Source organism: Photinus pyralis, unplaced genomic scaffold, assembly GCF_008802855.1.
Source record: "Photinus pyralis isolate 1611_PpyrPB1 unplaced genomic scaffold, Ppyr1.3 Ppyr1.4_LG9, whole genome shotgun sequence".
In the NCBI taxonomy this organism is placed as follows: domain Eukaryota; kingdom Metazoa; phylum Arthropoda; class Insecta; order Coleoptera; family Lampyridae; genus Photinus; species Photinus pyralis.
Genome location: NW_022170878.1, coordinates 8,040,943 through 8,065,177, shown reverse-complemented (window position 1 = coordinate 8,065,177; position 24,235 = coordinate 8,040,943). Strand labels below are relative to the sequence as shown.

The following is a 24,235-nucleotide window of genomic DNA, read 5'->3' as shown; positions in this document are numbered from 1 at the left end:
CGAAACCTCGTGCTGCCACCTTTCTTTTTTACTAGCACCACAGGTAAAGTCCAAGGGCTTTTGAATGGTTCAATTAATCCTTGACTAGCCATGTCGCCGATTATCTTCTCAGCTTCGCCGCTTTAACCCATGGTAACCTGATGCAAACACGTCTTGGTAGGTGAAAATTAACCTATTACCTTGGCTAAAAAGACTGTGATCATCGCTTAAAACCTTTCTGGGCACTTTAAAGTGTCATCACTCTAACAACGCGTGACTATATAGCTACTGGGGTCACTGGAGAGTTAAAATTCACTATCCGAACAGGCGTTAGTTGTTTAGCACTCACTAGCACCTTGCCAATCAAAACTTCTTCGATTCATATTGGTATAATTGGGTTCCATGACTCTCAAGCAGTTTTCCCGGAGACTTCCAATCCAATATTCGCTACAGTATACATTTTCAACCTAGGAACGTCTGTAGAGCAGCCCAATCGGTATTATTTTGTTATTGAATATCACTTACATATGTAATTTACAGATCAGGCTAATATAAACAATAAATAAGAATTTAATTTCATCCCTCATGCATTTATTTGCTTAGGGAACATAAATCAGAAGTTGTGTGTATGCATTTTAGAGTAACGTAATTGCCTGTGGGAGTGCTTGTTTATTTATGTGCACCTATTCATCGCAACACAAACGAAACTACTTTACATATCACTGGAATTTTTCTTCGTAAATTGCAGCCAGTTTCATTTGTCTACCATTAAAGTCTAGCCTTAAACGTGTGCATAACCGCTGAAACTATTGCTTTCCATTTTGAGGTAGCGGTGTTTTTTCTTAGCGTAAAGTAGGGGGGCGGGAATTTATTGAACCGTGGTACTAGATACTGGCTCTTCAGTACAAATCTATAAGTTCCTTCGGATTCTTAAAATTTTCTGGAAGAAGTAAGCGATTTTTTTAGTGCTGAGAGGTGTACTCCCCAGACCCCCCGGTGGTTCATCTCTAAGACTGTGGCGTATGAATATCTCTGAGAAAAGGAATACTTTATAGAAAATTTGAGTACTCATATGCATTCCGATTGTTGCAAACATTTTGGGGATGAACAGCTCAGGGGGGTCTGGGGGTATGGAGTACCCCCCCAGGAAGGATAAGTCTATTACATTATAGTTATAGTGCTTGAGTTCTTTGGATGCTTCGAATCCATTTGGTCTAGTTTATATTTTTGATTCTTTCAATATATTCAATAGATATCATTATAATTCAATAGCCGTAGAAATCGATTGGTGAAACTTTGAAATCGTTGTCTGTTTCCGTTCTCGAGCTAGACGAGGAACAGACCGACAAACAGACAGACAAAACTATCACAAAAGGGAAATTTATTTAAAAAATTACCCTAAACTGCCCGAAATATATGTTGGTTGCTGGTGTTGTGCGCTCAACAAGAAATTACGCCGTTTTAGTGCAACATAAAAGCTCTCGCACCAAAATGATTTATTTAGAAAGACGAAAGGTTAAATAAGTGCAGCCACTCTGCACCGCTTAGAATTTTATTTGCAATCAACAATTACGATACGCTTGGTCTCAAACTTAATAATTAGCAGTCCTTAATTTTTGCCGCAATGGCTTTAGCGGCGATCCTTTAACTAATTAACTGAAGTAGTCTTTGAAAAGATTTTTTCATCTGAAACGGTTTTACTACGACGGAAAACACTAATTTGCAATTTACAAAATTGTAAAGTTTACATCTAGATGACGTCTACGTCAATATCTTTTTTCAATCTCTGCCCTGAGATAAATATCTGTAGACTAATAGCGGATTAACTCTAAGAATTCCAAATTTTACGATAATTCTTTATACTTCACGGTGTGTTATGCTTATGTTACAATACAGCATAACCATCTACCATAGTCTTTCGTATTACAAATTTATCATACAAAATTGGGAACACGAAATTAATGCAGCATCAAAATTGCTTTCAAAGAGGCTTGTTAATGGCTATTTGCAGTATAACGATCCTAAGTTCGAAGTTCCAATTAATTTCGGATTATTCGTTAACTTTCAAGTTTGATGTTTGCAATTAGCGGTAGAGGCTCGATATTTTTGTACATTCAGTGTTTTTGGCGGACTTCCACTAAGCATTATTGACCTAAACACACATAAACGTATTATGGAACTATAATTTCCGTAGTGTTTCAATTGCTGATCGCAATGATAATGCCTTTCCGGAAGATTAACATGGATCAATATCACAAACACGATACACATTCAACCGTCAGGTAAGAGCGACACAGCTATCGACAGCGAGGCTTACGTCGTTCCCTTTCGGATATATTCTACCCTCCAAGTAATCTCCCCATGTAGACGTCTCACAAATGTCGGCGCTAATTACCTACAAAGCACGGGGTTTACCATACGTAGTTAGTCATCGGTTGTTCTAATTATTATGTCGGATTTGGAAAAGCTTAGTGCAAAAGAGGATTTCGCTAATAACGGAAGATGAGACGATAATTAGATTATTTTTACGAGAGAGCAGAGCATTCTTTTTGCATAACAATAATAGCATCTCGACGGGGCGGAATTAAGGGTAACTAATGCCAGAAGGCGTTAACTTTTTGTGTCTTTTATGGAAGACACTCACTCGCGACGCGAATTAAGTCTCCGAAAATAGCCCGAAGAAAAATTGAAATAATCCCTAGAATAATCGCCGTCACGGTGTTGTATAAACAAAGAGAATCGTTTTTATTCACATAAAGGTCTTACTGTACTAAGTATCTTAGATGTCTTTCGAGTGGAAACAAGGAAAATTGAGCGTATACAGGGATTCGCAATTAATTTTTTATTTTATATTTTACCAAACAATCTCTTACTGGAACTTGTTCGCCACTATTACATATCAGTTAAAGGATTCAACAGATTCGGCATTCAGTTAATGCGAAACCACCCCCGGTGACAGATGTTATTAAAAATTCAACATTCTGAAACGTTCCACCCTGTATATACAACCTACAATAATGCACACATTTTTGAGAGCTGTAAATCTTATACGCTTGGGTAAATTGGGCGTAGTGTAGTAGCCGGCTGTATTTCCTCTTCCTAAAGTGTATAGGCTAATTGAAAATCCTGCAATACATCGATGCATCGATGTGAATTAGAATAAGTAAAGTTTTGCACATTCGTGTTTTCAGCGTTCTATTAAATCTCTCAACCACATAGGGAAATCCCAAGGACATGACTTGGGAAATTCCAGGGTCATGACCTTTTTTTGTTTCGGTTGCGTTTACACCAGAGAACTCGCATCAGCAAAAATACCACAAAGCAATAGTATTGTGTTCCTTTTCCATACCACATGTTTCTTTTTCGATTAAGGGACATTGTGTTAACACTTTGTAAGTCTGTAAACTGATTCAAACTTTTTTGCCAAGTGTATTTGAATATTCGATCATTCCAATTTTAATTGGAGCAATTAGAAATTGAAAGATCACAAGTTTGATTTATTGAGATACCTATTTATTTACAAAACAAATTATTAGATCGGTATTACATAGAAGAACCTAAAACATGTTACAATGGTCATTGAAAATATAGGGATATGTATAGCGTTAGATCTAAATTACAGTTGATTCAGTAGAAATGGAACCGTTTTGCTACATGTACGTACAATACAAATGTGCTATAAGCTCCTTGCCGATACCTGACAGAAAATAACACTTGTCCTCTCCTGCACGTTTTGGCTACATTTTCAAGCAACAACAAAATACTTACAACTTATCAGTACAATATACAATCGAAAATCGTACAATACGAGCAGAATTTTACTCGCGAAAAACTGATTTTATTTGAAGTTCTAAATGTTTTTCTTCCAGGTCAACGTAACGCATAAATTTCTAAATTGAGCTTAAACTTTAATTTGAATAAATTTAAGGGAAGTAAATATACTGCTTTCGTGTAGAACGATTTTCTTACAAACGCGACTATCGTGCACTGATTCCGTCAAAAAATTTTTCACGAACATCACACGAAAGGTTTTCAGAGGGCCTCAGTGCCTTCAGTCGATTAAATTTGATGGCAGTTTATAAAAATAAATCTCTTTGGAAAATTACTAATTATATACATAAGAGGAAAATATTTATACATTATCGTAATACCCAAATTTGTTGTAGTTTATCACTTACAGTGCAATGAAAATTGGATAACTGCTCTAAAATGTTTCCATTAGACTTAATTGGAAAAGGTTTTTTTTTGTGAAAATAAAAAGCCACATTTGGTTCGTAACTGAAAGTTCAGTATCCATAATAAACACGTTCTTTGTTAAGGGCACTATAAACGTTTATCACACTACATTTACGATTACAGATAATGATCACGCATTATTAGGTCGTCATTTAAACGATTTTCTCCACAAAGTCATTAAACCACATTACTGCCTTGTCGGTCTTATAACTAGGTCTGGAAACCGCATCACCATATTTTATGAATTTCTTATTTTAGCTAGTAAAATCTCACTTTTAATTAGATCTGGCACAAAGAAGTAATGCCGATGTGATTATTAGTAAGACTGCAGGCGATGTCTCTACTTTATATCCCATGCTTCTCACTGCAACAAAGGAAAAATGGGTTAATATCGATTGCTTGCACGAAACTTCTCCTTAATGCAACAGCTGCAGCTCGTGGAATTTATACACCAAGTAAAGGTAATTAACGGCTGCTAAAATACTTAAACGTGAAACATGAGAACTGAATGTCTTTAAAAATGCATTGAGTGAGCCCCATCAGACCTCCGGTGCTAAGTGACAAGATTTAAAAGCCCGATCAATGTCAAAACAATTTAAAAAAATACTCATTACGTCTTTAAAGTAGTGTTCGGGTCCGATTGAGTATGAGATACCCCCCGGGAGAGAAAGACTCCCCTCCTTGCAATATACGAGGATAAGATTACCTCTTCTCGAAGACCACAATGAGAATTCTAGCGGAAATAGGGAATAGTTATCGATTCTTCCTTGTTGAGGGGTATTTTATACCCGGTACCCCTTACCTTTGCCAAGGAAATTTTTAAGAAATGAATACGCTCTTAAAATAGTGTAACGTAAATTTAATTACGTGATTTTTTTTATTATAACCAATTAACAACAAATTTACAACAATCTAAAATGGTATAATTATTATTTATAACATAACACAAGCGCATCGAAGTTGGAACTGTCCTGAAACGCAATTTGATTTGCTCATGTAGCAAACCCCAATTCTAGGGAGTGTGCAATATCCTCTACCAGTACATTCAAAGCCCTTAACACTCTTTCTTAGGATAGTTTTCGGGAAAGGAAAGTTTGGATCTTGACCTTCCTTCCTGGGATGTATATTTCATAGATGTCATGGGCAGTCTTAAAGTGTATTAAACGCGGATGTTTTAAAACCTGAGAGAAAGTTATGAGGGTCTTTAGGAGACTTATCCCAACTAGTGAAAACCTTTTAACACTTTCCAAGGCTCTGAATTCATACTTCAGGCGCAAATTCAAACTTTAAGTATTGAACTTCAATGTTAAAACGGGCTACAAGAAAGAATTAATTTCCTAATGACCTTTTCATGGAGGATTTAGTGGAATCCCTCGTAATTCCAAAAACTGTGGGAGAGAAAATCTTAATATATTCGCTTAGAATGCCAATTTTGTTACAAACAGGAAAAAATGTGAAGTTTCGCGCTACATTTAAAAAGCAATTTTATACAAGCTGTGCATGGAGACAATGCTAATGATCGTTCCCCACACCCGCCCTTGCAAGAGACGTAATGCCCCTTCAACAGAAACATTAGCATTATATGCTTTTCGCGCAGTTTGCTTTGTAGATGGAATAAAATGGCGCTATTCAACGTCGAAAAAAACCGCGATCTAATTACGCGACGCATCTTCGTTCTTTAAATGACGATAAGCAAGTATTAATTGTACTCACCAAGCAGCAGGGCCTCTCTCATGTCCTTTACGGGCAGACTTTGAACTACGCTGTCTCTACCGTCCTTCCATAAGACCGGCGAAACGGACGCTACGCATTTCACCTTCATGGAGCCCCCCAGGAAGTGACGACTGCTGAGTGAAAACCTCAAGCCGAGAGTAACAGACATCAAGCCGTGCCGGTGTTGTACCTGAGGGTAGTAAATTAAAACCTCGGGGCTTACAACCTGAAATTAATTAATCGAGCTTTATTAAAACTTGGTTGATTTAGAAACTCGCATGTTCAGGTTTTACTGAGTTGAGAAAAGGTGTACAGTTTAGGATGTGACTTTTATTTTTTTCTGGGTAAGTACAGAAATTTACGTGCACCTGGCCTCAAGAACCGACAAGCCCTTAACACGTTAATTTCTGCCCGTTTTGTGATGCACTAAATTGCTCGGGGACGTGAATTATGGATTAGAGGGGGATGTTTTTTTTTAAAAGGCAGGCGGCAATCATTTCTTGTCTTAGCGTTAAAATTTGTATACGCTAAATTGGAATATGTGGTACCCCCCTAGTAAAAGACATTGTTATGACCTTTTCCCATCAATCACCATGAAATCACCCGTAGGTATACTTTATACGAATGAAATGTACATATACGGGGAGGAGGGGGGGGGGGGAATTCCACTCCCACCAGACCTCCCTGTGCTACGTTCTCTCCCTAAGCGCTGAGCCCTGAAGTCGCCCGTGGCAATTTCAAAAACGATAATCGAATTTTGCTTTCTTTGCGAGTATTACATACCTTCCGATGGCCGGAGGTGAAGAAAATGACGGAGAAAGAGATTATTCCAGAGATGAGCCCCTAGGGCGGAGGAGGCGGTGCTCCAAATCGTTAGAACCCATGATTTTTTGGAAAGAGTCAGTATAGTTAAACGTAATAAGGGAGAGCGTAGGCGAGCAAGGAGTATGGGGGGCGTGGAAAGAAAAGGAGAGAGGTTTAAGGTTCTGGAGAAGAACTTCATCGAGAGGTATGTGGGGTACCATTGGATTTTTCGATTTTGTAGGATATTCAATTACCCCCCCACCCCACGTATTGCGTTGTACTTTCATAATTTCTGAAGACAGTCGCATTTTTTCCTGGGGTGATTCCATAACCCCCAGGCCCCCTGGTTCTGTATTCTCCCGTAAAGATCTATGTCTCTTTCCTAGGAGGTATTCCAGACCCCCGGTTCTGCGTTCTTCCCCAAAACATTTAGAGTTCATAGTATTTACACCATAATTTTTGGAAAGAGTCTATAACTGAAAGTTTTGAGAAAGAGCGGGTCTGTGAGGGATGGAATACCCTCAGGAAAAAAGGGAGAGAGATTTCAGGTTCTGGGGGAGAATCTTATCGAGGGGTATGTGGAGTATCATTGGATTTTCCGGTTCTGCAGGAAGTTCCATTCACCACCTTCCCCACGTATTACGTTTTTCTTTCATGATTTCTGAAGGAAGACAGTCGCGTTTTTTATTTTCCTAGGGGGATTTCATAACCCCAGATCCCCTGGTTTTGCACACTTCCGTAAAGATGCTAGGCCTCTTTCCACCCAAACCCGGGAACAACGTTCTTCCCCAAAGCGTTTCGAGCCCCTAGTATTGACACCATCATTTTTGGAAAGAGTGTTTATAGCTGAACGTTTTGAGGGACAGCGGAGTCAGGGGGTCTGGGGGGTATGGAATAGGGAGAGAGGTTTCGGGTTCTGGGAGAGAACTTTATCGAGAGGTATGTGGGGTACTATTGGAATTTTCGATCCCGTAGAATGTTTCATCCCCCCCCCCCCTCCCTTCCTCCCCAAACGTATTACGTTAATCATTCATCATTTCTGTAGGACAACAGTCACATTTCTCTTTTTCCTAGGAGGATTGCACAATCTGATTCTGGTTTCAGATCCTGGGGGAGAAAGATATGTGGCGTACCATTGGATTTGGCGATCCTGTGGGGGTTTCCATAACCCCACACCTCCAATTCTAAAATCTTCCGTCAAGATTCTATGTCTATTTATTGGGGCGGGGGGGGGGGGCGTTTAGAGCGTTAGTGCGTACACCACAATGTTTGAAAAGAGTAGCCGTTTCCCAAACCTCTATAAAAAAAGGTCAAAATCTAAAGGATGTACGTCAATAGTTATAGGTAAAATACGTTCAATGTATTGGGTGAATAGTAAAGGGCACATGAAACATGAAAGGGGTAGAAAAATCGAACCGGGGTGTATGGAATAGAAAGAATGTAGTTGATGATACCTGCTGTTCGTTGATGTACCAATGCAGAACGGGCGCGGGGTGGCTTTTTCCCGATGTGCAATTGAGATTAATTTCATCTCCAATTTGGTACTGCAGTTCTACGCCAGTTATGATGGGATCCTCCTTCGGCAAATCTGGAAGCAGAAATAGCACAACATTGAAATCCCGCATCGATCCAAGAATGGTAAAAACGTTCCGGAAACGTTCAGCACTTCGTTCCTTTTAGGTAAAATGAAAATATCAACTAATCGCATTACTTTTGCTGTAGTAAAAAGTCATTCAGTTGAAGCTGAAGTCGTCTGTGTTTTATATTTTTACAGCGTTTCTCTTGACAGTCTTAACAAATCATACTTTAGCCTAAAAGTAGAATATGAAAGAACCGTCAACAGAAATGCTGATAAAGCGCTTTTTCGGCAATTCCTGCGCTTGTAAATCCTATGCGTCGCTCTCTTACGCGTTTAGTTTTGAAATGTTTCCAATCCCCGATTATTATGTCAAACTAGTAGCTTTACGTTACCAAAATCAGGCATTCTATATGGCAGATTGATTGCTCAAGTTAAACGTGAAGCGGGTCACAATCACAGATCATAAATTATGTAAAATATCGGAAAACCGTAATTGTGTTTCAGCCTTTTAAGCTTTTATTGTACTTCTCTCCTTTAACAGCTTCCGAAGTAGTTCCTCGTGTAGCATTAATAAAGAATGCTGTTGTCGATTGCCAATTTCTCAGTGTAGTGTACGTTACGCAAACTTATCTAGGGATTTTCCTGAAAGGGGATTATTCTTTTCAGACCTCCTCTGCGTTCACCTCCAGCTCTCTCATTATAATTTTCATGAATTGGATACTTCTTTTAACTAAGGACACCCTCCTATACTCCTCAACACTTTCGTGACAATTTTTAAAGTAGGATAAGAGAATGCAATGGCTTACCATCAACAATTATCAGATCATTGAGTGCAGTAAACATTTTGTGACTGGACGTATCGCGGGGGGTTTGGGAGTCTGGTAAGAAAAATTCGGTGATTCTCCCTTATACTCGTAAATTCATATAAACATTTACATTAGGAAAGCGTAGAACGGACAAGGTAGCTCAAATGATGTAATCGGGATTATACTTAATCTCGAGAAATAAGTGGGGATTATACGTAATCTCGACACTTAACCTCCTCGCCCTACATGCAATGGAGCTCGCGATGTCCTCCTCAACGCCCCTTGATCAATGTCCTGCTCCTTTCCGACAATATCCATACCCTTACAATAAAAGAAACTAAATTTCCCCCTCGTGACACCTTAGCCGCTGCAAATTAAAACCCCTTTACTCGAAACAGCCCTCTCGACCCAGTCCGGAGTTCTAGTCCACCAACTCAACTTAACCCTCTTCTTACTACCACCGCGTCTCCAACATCTCGAATGCGTGGCCTACTGTTCACTTTTCTATGTAGATCTGAAGTTACCTTTTTCTGTTATTACAACCCCATCCCCGTCGAACTGCTGAAATTTGTATCCACCTTACCCAATGCCGTGGGCGACTTCAACGCTCGGCACGTACAGTTCGCCGACTACACCACCACTTCCAATCTTCTTCGAGGCGATACCTAGAAGAACGAAATTACGCCACCTAGCATCTACCGTACCGCTGAAGAAGATTTTGGGCAGCACGTTCGAGAATACGACGAAATACTTAAGAATTTCCGCGACAGAACGTAGCGCGTCGATTCTGTGACCGGTCCGTGCAAAACACACCTGGGAGGATAATTAGATTTCTACATCAAAGTCCTGGGGGCAGAACCAGATCATTACACACCGGAAAAGCGACCCAAGACGAAACTCCTAGTGCGTAAACAATCAAGATATTTATAAACAATTACCTGCGTAATAATCTTGCCATTTTAATTGAACGATAAAAGTTTTTGAAAATGAATGTGGTTTAACAGGATTGTTCCCCCTTAACTCCAACTGCTAATACTTGTTATCTTACAACAAAGAAAGAACAAATTTAAACTATAATCGAGATTATTGAGTTATTATTTATAGCTTTACTCGTATCCTTGAAGCCAAAAGAGGGTTGTTAACCGACGAGCAGCCGAGGCATATCAATATAACTGCATAACAAGAACTACCCGCAATTTAATTAACCAGAAGAAGTAGGAAAATTTGTAACACTACTAGTTCTTTTATTTGAACTAGCAGATAGATAAGGTAAATTAAAGATATGATCGGAGTTAATTAGGTTTATTTCTTAATTAACACTCTTTTCCACTTACAGTTCACGCCATGGAAGAGACTACACCCTTCAGTAATCCGAAAGAAGTCTAATGGAATTTTATAACAACAATAATTTGATTGATCAAAGCCTTTGTCATTTGCAAAGTTTCATGAATTATAAGGGCTAGGTGAAAATTATTGTTATTATCTTGAAACGGTGAGTTTATACTCGACAATCTTTTTTTTTGACGTACCAAGTTCTACATTGACTGCCGTATCAGCGGTAGAAAGAAACGCATAACAAGACGTCAAGCCAGGATTCTAAGGGCATGGAAATCTGGTGCGTTTTTTTCTGACAGTTTTGTGTTTGCCACGAGATCTAACGTCAATCTAACCGCTCAGACAAGTTTGGTAATTGCAAAAATGTGCATAACGTTTATAAAACGCGGTTAACGATTAATTTAAAAATCTCTAGTAGTCATTGAGTAAATAACGTCAAATTGATAAAGCAGCGAATTGGAAAATGCGTTCTTCGAAACTTTTCCAATTTCCCAATTCAAGTATCTGTTTGAATTTATGATGGAGGAGAGCATTGAGTGTTTGTTTTAAAAGTTTCTAAGAGATCGTACCTTTTTGTACTTACTCTACCATAACAAATTCGCGGCGATATTTTTTAAACGCGTCGAAACAAAAAAATGAAAAGGCGAGAGTACTGTTTCCTTGACGATACATCAAGGAAATTACGAGCGTCTCTCAATTTTCAGATAATGGAATTTTAAACGTCGTTAGTCTTCCACACCTAAATTGTTCTAAAAAGGGTCGCGTAATACCGACATCATTCTATTTATTTTCCTTTTTACTTTCAAAATCATTTTTCCGAAAGTTATTTGTAACAAACGTTCACGTTAAGACCACTTTGAAGTGTATACTTTTAGCTTTTTGACTTCTATACCGGCTTGAGAGAGATCCCTTTCATACTCGTGTTTTAGAAGAGTCGGTTTTATGTTTAGCGACTCGTTTATAATCGGAATTATGATGAATACCTACTCTTCTGCTTGTGAAAGCTATTTCAATGAATACACTGAAAGGTTTCCTTCACGTTGCCTTCCCGGCAATAGATCAATGAAAATGGTACACTTCTGAAAATCTAGTTACCGGAAAATGGATGCGATAAGATGGGAGAGGGGCTAAACACCGTTAGGTATCTATTAGACATGGCTTTTAGTTTACTAACACTCATAAAGTGCATTATTTTACTTGTGACTAGCTATTAGAAATGATCTGTAAATTATGAGCAGATTTCTGGAAAAGTTTCTGAAGATGATCGAAAGAAATAAGCACACGGTTATATTAAGTCGTCCATTTGTGTGGGACGCGACAACTACAGAGCTTTCGAGCTTTACCTAATTATAGGTAGTTCACTTATCATTTTCTTGGTTTTTTGAGGTAGTGTTCTGCTGAGTTCATGTGAACCTGGCAGAACATGTAATAATTTAAATGAAAAGGAGCATTTAACTCGGGGATAGGGCACTTAATTCGAGGATAGGGCACTTAATTAGCACCTAATTAGCACCTAATTAGCACCTAATTAACACCTAATTATAGTTAGTTCACTTTTCATTTTCTTGGTTTTTTGATGTAGTGTTCTGCTGAGTTCATATGAACCTGGCAGAACATGTAATAATTTAAAAAAAGGAGCATTTAACTCGGGGGTGGGGCACTTAATTCGAGGATAGGGCACTTAATTAGCACCTAATTAGCACTTAATTATAGTTAGTTCACTTTTCATTTTCTTGGTTTTTTGATGGTGTTCTGAGTTCATATGAACCTGGCAGAACATGTAATAATTTAAAAAAAAAGGAGCATTTAACTCGGGGATAGGGCACTTAATTCGAGGATAGGGCACTTAATTAGCACCTAATTAGCACTTAATTATAGTTAGTTCACTTTTCATTTTCTTGGTTTTTTGATGTAGTGTTCTGCTGAGTTCATATGAACCTGGCAGAACATGTAATAATTTAAAAAAAGGAGCATTTAACTCGGGGATAGGGCACTTAATTAGCACCTAATTATGCAATATGTTTGATTGTGTTCTGCTGACCTTGCTCTGCTAGGTTCATGGACATCTAATTAAAGCCGTTTTGTCATACACCCCACAAAAATTCCATTTATTTGAAAGGAATTTGTCTAGAGAGTTATTTCGCGTTCAGAATTAATCGAAGAAAGTTTCCCCGTTACAATGATATTGGGTTTTGTGAAATTCAAAAGTGACATGGCAGTAGAAAAACATTACCAGCAACCCTCGTATAAAGGTGATGACTACTAGAAATGTTTGTTAAAATAAGCAATAAATGCTCATTTTCCACCCTTGAAATTTAAAAAGCGAAAGCTTTCCATTCCTCGAACTTTAGCTACCTCTAAAATAATACAATTTTGTTTAGTAAGTTTTCTTCTGCGCGCACTCCCTAATTTTATTGCCGGAGAGTAATTTCACCAAATTTCTGGTTACATTTCGGAGTTGTTGACAGCCTAAGGCGCAGGGTTTACTCCCAAAGCTACCGTAAACATTTTTAAACGCAAGATAGACCGTAAAACACATATTTGAGGAAAATTGTGTTGCACAATTACTGTCCTCGCAATTCAGCTCGGCAATAAACGCATTATTTAGTAGTGGAAGAAGGAAATGAACTGAATTTTCCGATTTTATCCATTTCTGTTAGCCGTAACAGAACATTACCCATTGGATCGATACGAAAATTGAACGTAGTGCGAAAAACTTACATACGACTTCCATTCGCGCCTCACTTTGAGCCGATGAGAACGACGGCGCCTCCGCGGACACTTCACATCGGAACACTCCGCTAGTTTTCAAATTTACAGTTCGCAGCACGACCTTTTTTCTATCGGATAAGGCCATCTGTAACAATAAATGAACAATCATAGCAAGAGGACCGGTTACATGCTAACTCATGCCTTATGCACCAATTTCATTCGAAAAACATGCTCAATGTTGGCACGTCACAATGCGTAATAGGGAAAAAAGTAATTGCGCCCTAATTTGCTTGGGAAGGGGGTGTATTACAGGAACGTATTCCATAACCTCCTTCTGAAAGCTATCATTAGAATGCCAGTGGTAATAAGGACCCCCCCCCCCAGATCGCGTTGCACTAAAATTCGTTTCTGCAAATTGTAGCGAACATTCCAGAAATCTCGATAGACATCGAGGCGCCATGAAGGATTAGTCATCGGCGATTGAGAACGAAGGAGGATGTTCCAACTTCGATGTACTTGTAAGTGATAAATAATAACAACTGTTATAAATTAATTTACGTTATAATATTGTATCTCTTTCGTTCACGAGAGCGCAAAACAAATTTTTTCATAAATCCTCAAACTGTAGTTGATCGTATTTTCCCCCTGATATCCCCCTATAATTTTTGGCAACCGTATTTCTACTTAATAAAGGAAAACGGAAAACCCTGCAGCAACACTTTGCTTAAAATTCAACGGCCGCGTTCGCATTTCTGATATATTGAACCAATTTATGGAAACACAAAATGCAAATCGTGCAGTAATATTGAGATGCTTGTACATTTCAACACAAATTACAGAGTGACAGAAAAACGTGACCATATTCACAAGTGTAAATTTACTTACGTCCACGAGGACGCCTTCCATTTTATAACTCGTCGCCTGCGGTCGCGCCATCGGCACAAATCTGTAGAACTCTTCGTGGTCCTTATACCACTTGATCGAGTACAGCGTGTCGTTGCCTAAATCGTAATCGCAAAGTAACTGAGCGGATTCGCCGGGAGAACGGTACTGGGGGACGTTCACCCTCACCCACTTTAAACCAGATGCTGAAAATAAAAAGAAATTTATCAGTTTGGTCAGATCGATCTGTATGGGCTTCACAATTTACGCGATTAGACTTGTCGGATTTACGGCTCCCCATCCGATAAATTTAGGTTAAGCTTTCAATTAAATTTTACGATGAATGAAAGGTAGTTTAATGTAGGAATCGGCTTATAAATATTGATGAAATGTGCTATGTGCTTCTGAAAAGGGTGCTCGAAAGACACATCAAGCCATGTCACTCAGATATTACTACTTTCTTCATCAAAACCTCATACAATAATTATATTGTGAGGATCTCCGAAACCATAGAATATACGAAGACGTCAGAATAATGTTATTTGAACAACGTTTCGTTCCGCAGAAATCATCATCAAGTTTATTTTTATATGGTCCGTAAAAGAACTATACACTGTATTAAGTAGAATTTTATTATGAATACAACAAAGTATGTAATAGGGCACACAAACAAAAACAAAACTCGGAAACTGTTGGTTTCAACAGGATGGTGCACCCGCCTACAACGCCCTATCGGAAAACGTGTAATCTCGCACGATTAGGGCGTCCTGCACCAGTGCACCATCCTTAGAGATTAAAAATCAGAGTTGCTGACCATAAATTTACTTATAGACTTACCTTGAATTAAATCGGTAACCAGCGCGTAGTAGAACAGCGGCACCAGAAAAATTCTCATTTTCTCTTGTAAAATGAAGCTTTTCTGCTACACGCATTCAGGGCTGCTTACACAGGAATCTCGAAGATGTGCACTGAAGCACATTTTAAGACGTGGAATGGCGATCCGCACGTTAAGTTTCCCCTTGGTGGTGGACTTGCAATTAAAATCCATATATCCTGAATGGAGTATCCTGTAACGCAAAGAAAACGTTTCAACTTTCCATCTGTAGTAATTTTATACATTCAACTCGATTACAGAAATGCAGTGCGGATCAAAGCTTCATTTTAACGGACTTGGAAATTCGCATTTATGCACGAAAACGTCTCTTTTTAACCGAATTTAACTTATATAGCAAGTTCTTTGCCTCTTAATGCGAGATACCTCCTTAATGACCCCGGTGGGAATTGTCGAAACATAAAAGCTCGAAATCACACCCGCAGCAAGGAAAATAAATCATGCAGGGAGTCCGACTTTTGCCGTTAAGCGTCTGATAGCGTGGGGCACGTCCGTCAATGGATATGAAAATTTGGAAAATTAGATTAGCTAAAAAAAATTGCTTCGAGTGTCTACTTGTACAACGGAAACAATAGCGTCATATAAACCAGATTATGGAACGTGGTTATTGCGCGCGTACCTTCCAACAATCAACGTTTTAATTAAGCTTTGTAATACGAAAATCCCTCGCTATTAATTTACTTGCAGTGCGCGAGTTTTTGTACAAAGCCAGGCAGTCTGTTAAAGATTTATTAGAATACAAATGAATTTGTTTTGTATGATTTATGTTTACTACCTCCTATAGTTTTAATGTCGAACAAACACAAAGGGAAATGTGGAGTGATCCTAAGGAGGATTCCATACCCCAGCCGTACTCTCACATTTAGTAGACCTTTATCGTAAAATATCGTGTGAATGCCGAGAGGGGGTATGGAATATCCCCCAGAAAAATATTCCTCAACAAAGGAATATTTGATAACCATTCTTTAATACCTCTAGCATCCTCAGAGTAGTTTTCGGTAAAAGGTAACTGAATATTCGTATACGGAGGGGAATTTCATACCCCTAGACAGATATAACTTCCCAAAAATCAGAGTCTTAATGGCTGAAAGTTGTTGTAGGAAGACGCATGGTCTGAATTCTGGATTTGGAGAGGAGGGTGGACGGGGTTCACCTCAAATCGGACCATTTGTAGTACCTTCCGGACTAGAGAGAGTCGTCCGACCCCTCAACGTCACTGAAGCTATTCCACCCCCAGGCGTGAGATGAACCTAAGGATGGGGGAAGCCCTAAACGCAGCCATGTCCGTCCAGGGTACCTTCACCATGGATCGTGTCAGTTCGTCTAGAGCGGAACATTCACAAGGTAAGTGCTGTGCCGTCTCTTCGTCGGTGTAACATCATCTGCAAGGTGGTGATTCTACCAACCCCATGCGTTGCATGTGTTTGTTTAGTTTGCAGTGCCCAGAAAGTATCATCAAGCTTTTCCTTCCTAAAGGGTATTCCATGCCCCCTCAAAAACAGTTGAGAAACGTGCAACCACCGACATACGCTCGCTTTTGAGCACTTCAGCCAGGAAAGCAATAAACAAGTGCAGATAAAGAGCATTTTCTTAAACCGAAATGATAGATAGATAGATAGATACTGGTTGCGTTATAAATCCCCAAATCCCTAATTTTGATAAAAAGTCAGAAAGTAGAGCGTAGTTGGTTGAAAACACTTCCTTTTGTTGCGACCTTCAATTGGAATACCAGATAAAATTAATTTCCACTCCCTCCCTCATCCCCTCCGGCCACCTACCGATCTCGGAAAGGAGACGCGCAGGTCTAGTACAAACCAATTCATTTCGGTGAGACCTTTCATTAGAATACCATGAAGAGTAGAACGTGTGCTTATTCTCCCTCCCCCCCCCTTAAAAAAATAATACTTGGCATTTATAAAGGCGTCCGTATGCAAATTTTGAGACCAGTTGGTTGTCGCATGTAAAATTGTTTAAGGGTTGGTTACAGATTTTAAACATAATCTATCAGAAAAACAAACATGTTCGGTGTACTACGTAAAGGAACAACCCCCTCAATATAAGGGTGCTTTACATACAGGTATGAATGACTTAAAAAATTCCGTTAACTTGAAGCAGGCGGAAATTTATTATTAAAGGGTTGTTTAGGGGTTGGTTAGAGATTATTTAAACATAATCTATCAAAGAAACAAAAATGTTCGGTGTACTACATAAAGTAAGAACCCCCGCAATATAAGAGTGCTTTACATGCACGTTTTACATTCAAAAACAGCATCTCAGGAAATAATTCATGGGGGGGGGGGGGGGGGGGGGCTTCAGACGGCAAAATTTGATGGCCGTCTGGCAAGTAGTACAAAATCGCAGAGGTGGGACGGATTGACAAAAAAACAATAGGACATTTCTTATTCTTCAAAAATGCGCTAAAAATATTTCTTACAGAATGAAATTTTTGAAAGGTGTCCCCGGGTCAAAGGTGCGTTTTCGGAGACTTTTGAATTCAATTCAAATAAAGAACTTGAACTGTTCAGGGTGAAACGTTTGGTTATTACGTGAAAACGTGGGCGTCGTCTATTCCGGGCTAAAGTAGGCGAAATTGTTTTTAATTACGTGGTTCTAGAGTGGCCCGGAACAGTAACCCTGAATAATAAGGTACGGAATTTTTTCGGGTGTGAGAACACAGCACCCAGTGGGTTGCGTGAAAGCGTTCCTTTACGACGCTACAGCAACGAACTATGGTGCAATATAAGGAATAAATATAGGCCATCGACAAGAAAAAAAACAACGCAGTTTAGCTTTAGACCATGGACGTGATGGTTTAAACGCGCCGAGATATGCTTTGCCGTTATCGCGAATGAAGGTATTAAAAACTTTCGTATTAAGTTACTGCACCGCGAATGCATATACAAGGATTCGTAACCCTAGAAAGATATTTACAAAAAAAAACATTGACAGTAGGTATCAGGAAATAAGTGTGTCCTTTTTTATGAGGTGCTGACAGACGTGTTTCAGAGCGTTGTCTTTTTAACCTTTGTCTTTTTAAAATTTGTAGTGTGAACCGTGGTAAAATCACGAACAAAGTTGTGAGAACCGCGAAAAAATACTTATTTACATAAATGTCACGAAAAGGATACATTACTGGCGAGGAAATATTGAAGTGCGAGGCCTCTTTGGGGCCGAGTCAGATAATGGAATTTTACTGGCGAGTTTTGTATTAAATTTTACCCGAAATCGTATTTAAATATAAAATTTCAATTTTTGTATAGAACTTTTGATTAATGTCAATCTGTCAGTGATGACAGGACTCATTATAGACATTTGGAAATGTCACAAATGCGGCCGGTAAAGTGACGGTGCGGCCGGTAAAGTGACAAGCGGCAGGAAACCTAGTCTGCTCTGCCTCTGTCATAATTTCCTGATAGAAAGGAGGTATGAAAATTAAGGTTTCAGGACGATTTTGGGTAAAAACTTTTATTGAATTTTAAGTCTTAACCAAAATTGACAATAAACTGGACAACAACTTACAAGTGTAATCCGCACTTTCCCGGAGCGGATGGAGTGGCCCTATCTACAGATAACAGATTACAGAAGGGAGCAAATTATTCCTACTTAGCTAGCGGAAGCAGAAACCTGTAAACGGAATTGGGATAAGGGAATCGAGCTGTCGCGATTGACACCCCACCGGGGGGTAGGGGGGGGGGCATGCCCCGTGGACAATAGCCAACCCAGAATGCAAGGTGGTCATCAGGGCGGTGGAGAGGCACCGTCCAAATTAATTAGTACGGGGGACCCGATGTGAAAAGCCGAACCTGTGATCTAGTAGTATATTTCTGCCATACGTCCCAATCGCTCTTTGTAAGTACCCTCCTTCGATAATCCGCCCTTGAGATATAAGGACGGATTAGGATAAGGGGTCGAAGAGGAGGACTATGGTTGGTAGAAATCCCATCCCCTCCAGACACTGATCTCGAAAAGGAGTTGCAAAATCTGGAACGAATTGGTTATCGCATGTAAGTTTTACTTTCAAAAACAGCATCTCAGGAAATGATTTATGGGGGGGGGGGGGGGGGGGGTTAAGACAGCGATATTTGATGCACGTCTGGCACACCTTCAAAGTATAAGGTACCTATTGCAATAAATTCCGGGGCTTTATGACAATTCCCCTAAAAGTAGTTCAACACGACAGAAGTGGGTCCGGAGCACATTTTTTCAATTCTTAAAAAAATGTGAATTTTAAAATTTGAATTTTTTTAAAAGCATTTTTAATCAAAATTAATTAATTTTTTAAAAGTGAATTTAATATGCTATCATTTTAGACTTTATTGGACCAAACCTTATTTTATTTTAGGTCCAATAACTTTTTTCACCCGACCCCGTATATGGGTCCGTTAACTTGGCCCCCCCACTGAGAGATTTCATAGTCGTATTATTTTGAAATGAATGCGCTCGTTATGCGCTCATATGCGCCACCGATAATAACTCTTGCGCCATTATCGTTTTTTAGAAATCCGAAAAAACATTGGGGGGGGGGCAAGTGAACGTAGCCCCCCCCCCGTACGTATTTTGTCCCTTGTAACTAGGTCACCTGATACATTTGGTTATGCGCTCAATTGCGCCACTTGAATTAAAGCTAGCGCCATTACGGTTAAGCCATAAAAAATTTTTAAAAAGTGGAGGGTCTAACTTAGCGTTTTCAAAAGTTATTTCCGGAAGTGCGTCCATTTTGAAAATATTTTACATCGATTCGGCCTTCGGAGTAACTCCTGAATGCAAATTTTTAAAATCCTACCTATTTTACTTTCCCATAATCGTTTAACTAAAGCTCACAAAAAAACACCCTGTATAGTGTTTCTGAAACACTATAATGGCGCCAAGATTTTTGTTTACGGCGCATTTTAGCGCATGATGAAAGGTACGATGTAGTAGAAAAAACATGTTAAAAAACGTAACTTTTGAAAACGTTAAGTTAGCCCCCCCCCACTTTTTAAAAATTTTTTATGGCTTAACCGTAATGGCGCTAGCTTTAATTCAAGTGGCGCAATTGAGCTCATAACCAGATGTATCAAGTGGCACAAATACCGGTAGCAAAATGCGTTATGGGGGATTCCGTTCACTTGGCCCCCCCCCCCAAATATATTTAAGGATAACCAAAAAACAATAATGGCGCAAAGATATCTTTTTACGGCGCATTTCAGCGCATACCTGAGAGTACAATTTCGTATGAAAAGATGTTAAAAAAAAGTAACTTTTAAAAACGTTAAGTTGGCCCCCCCACTTTATGAAAATTTGTCACGGCTTAACCGTAATGGCGCTAGCTCTAATTCAAGTGGCGCAATTGAGCGCATAACCAAATGTATCAGGTGACCTAGTTACAAGGGACAAAATACGTACTGGGGGGGCTACGTTCACTTGGCCCCCCCCCCCCAAATGTTTTTTAGGATTTCTAAAAAACGATAATGGCGCAAGAGTTATTATCGGTGGCGCATAACGAGCGCATTCATTTCAAAATAATACGACTATGAAATCTCTCAGTGGGGGGGCCAAGTTAACGGACCCCCCGTATATTTATTTTGTAAACCATATTTTTTTTATTTCTCCCTATATCTTGCAAGCGAGCGAATATTTTCAAATTTTTTTTACCATTTTAAATTTGACCCAAAAAGAGAACATGACTACTGACATGCACTTTATAAAAGTGTCGAAAATGGGACACCCTCCACATTGATTAAACGTAAATAATTAACGCCGGCATGGATCCGAATATATTAAAATGTACAGGTAAAGTACCCATGACAAGTTGGACGATGAGCTGTAATTTTTACGGTAACAATCACGTCAAACGATGTACTAGCACGGAAATGATTAAATATTTATCAATCAGGGTAAACTTCATGACTGAAAACAAATCAAAATTTACTTGTTATCGATCGATATTCGGGGTAGATGTTCGAATAATAAACATTTCGACCCTACGTGAAAGTTTGTGCGGATAGGTAGGTAGGTAGTACATTTAATGTACAAAATAGCCCTTCCCATTCAATCAACTATAAATCGCGTATAATTTACCACCGTAACTTTATTCTTTATTATTCTACACGCACGGCAGGGGCAGATTCATTATTGGAACACGTTGGGCGAGGCAGATATATACCGTACGATAAATTTCTGTAATTGTTTTCCTATATATTCTACTTTGAAGCAATTGCAACGGGCACATAGCGAAAATCCAAAAGGAAGATGGCAGATAATTTTCATCGGAAGAGGGACGGTGACAAATTTCAGTTTGGGAGAGGCAAAGCCCAAATCGGTATCCGCGTGTTTTCTATTTTTTTCTGCAAAAAATATGAGTTTATTTGAAACTTTGTCGGCGTTTTCTCGATGAAAACTTTTGCGTTTTCCATTTGGGAAATCGCCGAAAATTGCTTTGCCTCGGCGTACACCTAGATCAATTGAGGGATCTAGAAGGCTTGCTGTTCGATTTCTTTCATGATTGTGCAAGAGGTATGCAGGCGGGGGGGGGGGGGGTCTCTCAGTACTTCGTTTTCAGCCTTTAAGACTCTCTGCTACTTAGAAAGAACAGAGGAACCTCACCGGCTTGGTGGTTTTACGTTCGATGGCCTTTTCTCCAAAATTCGTGCGAGTGTCAACATACGTTTGTAGAGAAGAACGGGAACGGGATATTTGTGGGGTATAGAAACACCCCCACTCCCGAAACGAAATACTCGATAACTCATCGCTATTACTTCTAGCATTTTGATGGTAGTGTTTGAAAAAATGCATTCGTATACTTGGGGATTCTCCCACGTTTCATAATCTTGGAGAGGTTAAATTAGTCAAGCTTCATTTCCTCCAAACAAATATCAATATAATTATATATAGTGACAGTGACATTATTTGTAAAATTACGGGATTTTATTGCGTCAGCCTGTAAGGAATAAAAGGGAATTGGTAGTTGCACGAAGTTTCTCTTGTCCCCTAGCAATCATAAATATAAATTTCGTTTACAATATTTATGAATGCTCCGGGGTAATAAAGCCTTAAAAGATAAAAAATATTGCCTACTTTAACAAAAAGTGACATAAAAGTGTCTATGCGACGCTCGTATTTAATAATCAAGTACACCACAAGATGTTTATTTATTATCCATCCTCGATTTTTAAGTAATTTTACGACTGCGCTTATTTTTTATTGTCTGTAGCAGGCAAAGAAGTATAAAGCCGAGAAAAACGTCGAAAATTGTACCCCCTAAATCACCTTCGTATCATGGCCATTTCAAAAATGGAGTATGTAAATTATGACTTTGTCTTTATGCTCTCGATGTCACGAAACAGCGGCCGTAGCCTTATAAGTCGTAAAATTAATTAAAATTAAATTGATTCCCACGTTGTGATTCTTGGGCGATTTGAAAACAAAATCAATTTTCATTATAAGTTAAAGGTATTCTCCTATTGTCACAATTAGGCTCTTTATGTGCACGGATGCTTCCCTTTCAAAAGATAGTCGCATAAAGTTTCTTTGTCAAACGCCCATCTTTGCTCTCTTGGTATACACAAATAAGCTATTGTTCGGCAATTTTGTAGGTACTAAACAAGCTACACTAAATTAACCCTCGAAGCAATTACATCAAATGAGTGGAAGTGGGAGTAATTTGAAATTTATACCAAAGCAAAACATGTAAATATACAATGCTAATATGAATAATACGTTGTAAAACCATTCTCATGGAGATCGGCTCATATCATATCGCTAACGGCGCGGTAACAGGCGTCGAAGACTCCTCTAATGTTATTGTAAGCTTCAATTAATTGAAGCAATAAAAAATGTTGCTACTGAAATCAATACGTAAGTTGCACGTCCAATTGGTTCTCGATTTCGTTCGCGAGCTTTTGGAAAATGTGGAATATAATTACGCGTATGGAAATGTTAATCAAATAAATGCCATTTTGTGGAAGAGTTTTCGTGAAGCAAGAAAAATCTTACCTAGTTTAATATAAAGGTTTCCTTCTGGTCAAAATATTGCAATTGTATAATATTAACTGCACGCAACTTTACCAACACGGCAGGCGTCACGACGCCCATTACACCGACGCGACGACCAGCTTTGAAATTGAAACTGCGGATACAGGTCGACATTCCCGGAGTGGAAATGTAAAATTTGTGGAGCAACTCTACACGCTTGCGTATTTTCCTATCTACAGGTTGCGTGCATATGATTTAAAGTTTATCCGGCCGGAGCTTTTGTTTTAAATCACTTTTTTTCCTTCTTTTCGCATTCAGAGAGGAAATTTCGCGGTGCCTTTAGCCCATCGGCAGTTTCGCGGCCAAAGCAATCGAATTGAAAAATTAATTGCAAAAAGAGACAAACTACACTTTGTGACCGTATACTTTTGGAAATCTCGCTCTCGATTACTCCTTTTGTCTCTGTCGGGAGGTATTCCATCTCTCCCTCTCAATACTTTAGTCTCTCGTGGTACTTTCCAAAAAGTACCGTCCAATTTTGATTTATTCCCATATCCCACATGTCGCTGGTGCTACGTTCAATTGTCACTTCCCAAAAGGTATCAAGAAGGCAATAAAGGCAATTTTTGATAAAAAGAGAGAACCGTGGGGTAAATAAGAATTTAATGATCTTCCCTGCCATCACCATTATCCCCATCAAATTTTTGGGAAAGAAATTACCGTGAGGAGGAACTATTCAATTTATTTTAAAAAGGGGGGGGGGATATAGATACTCCACAAAAATACTTTCTAACAAAGGAAGCATCAGTGACTCTCTCCTAGCACTCCTGTAGTAGTTTTCAGGAAAAGCCAACGATTCCGTCATCCCCAGATCACCGGTTCTACGTTCCTCCCCAAAATATGTTCTGTTTTTAACACTTTCACCGTCATTTTTAAAGAAAGGGGCCATCCAACGTGAGCCCTTAGGCCTGAACGTTTTGAGAGGTCTGAGGGGTATGGAATATCGCCCAGGAAAAAGAAAAGATTCGATGTTCCTTTCTCTACAAGTGTATGATAAGATCATAAATAATGTGCTAGAAGGAATGGCTTGGGGGGGGGGGGGTATTCTTTACTCCCAGACTCCCGGCTCTATGTTCTTTTCCAAATTATGTACTGGTTTTAGCACTTTTACCGTCATTTTGGGGTCATCTAACGTAAGTCCTTAAGGTTGAACGTTTTGAGGAAAACCGTAGCACCGTGGGGTATGGGGGGTATGGACTCCCCAGGAAACAAACAGGATTCCATGTTTCATTTCCTACAAACATCATAAGATCACAAATGTGCTAGGAAAATACTAACCCCCCC

At 39.1% G+C, this 24,235-nt stretch overlaps 2 protein-coding genes across 6 annotated transcripts in view; both read right to left on the bottom strand.

Moving 5' to 3' along the window:
• Positions 1 to 24,235, bottom strand: part of LOC116180612 (sex peptide receptor-like) — a 561,029-nt gene that overhangs the window by 372,238 nt on the left and 164,556 nt on the right. The gene's annotated exons all lie outside the window — the stretch shown is intronic.
• LOC116180616 lies at positions 3,456 to 23,075 on the bottom strand. Of its 2 annotated transcripts, none has more exons than XM_031500699.1 (7): positions 22,913 to 23,075; positions 14,884 to 15,113; positions 14,050 to 14,252; positions 13,174 to 13,309; positions 8,187 to 8,320; positions 5,929 to 6,118; positions 3,456 to 4,579 (listed from the first exon to the last, which is right to left on the bottom strand). In XM_031500699.1, the coding sequence occupies exons 2-7, from the start codon at positions 14,939 to 14,941 to the stop codon at positions 4,491 to 4,493; spliced, it is 810 nt and encodes a 269-aa protein (XP_031356559.1). In that variant the 5' UTR covers positions 14,942 to 15,113; positions 22,913 to 23,075; the 3' UTR covers positions 3,456 to 4,490. The 2 variants fall into 2 exon arrangements, with proteins under 2 accessions (XP_031356559.1, XP_031356558.1); XM_031500698.1 differs by having other exon boundaries at positions 5,929 to 6,154; positions 22,913 to 23,072.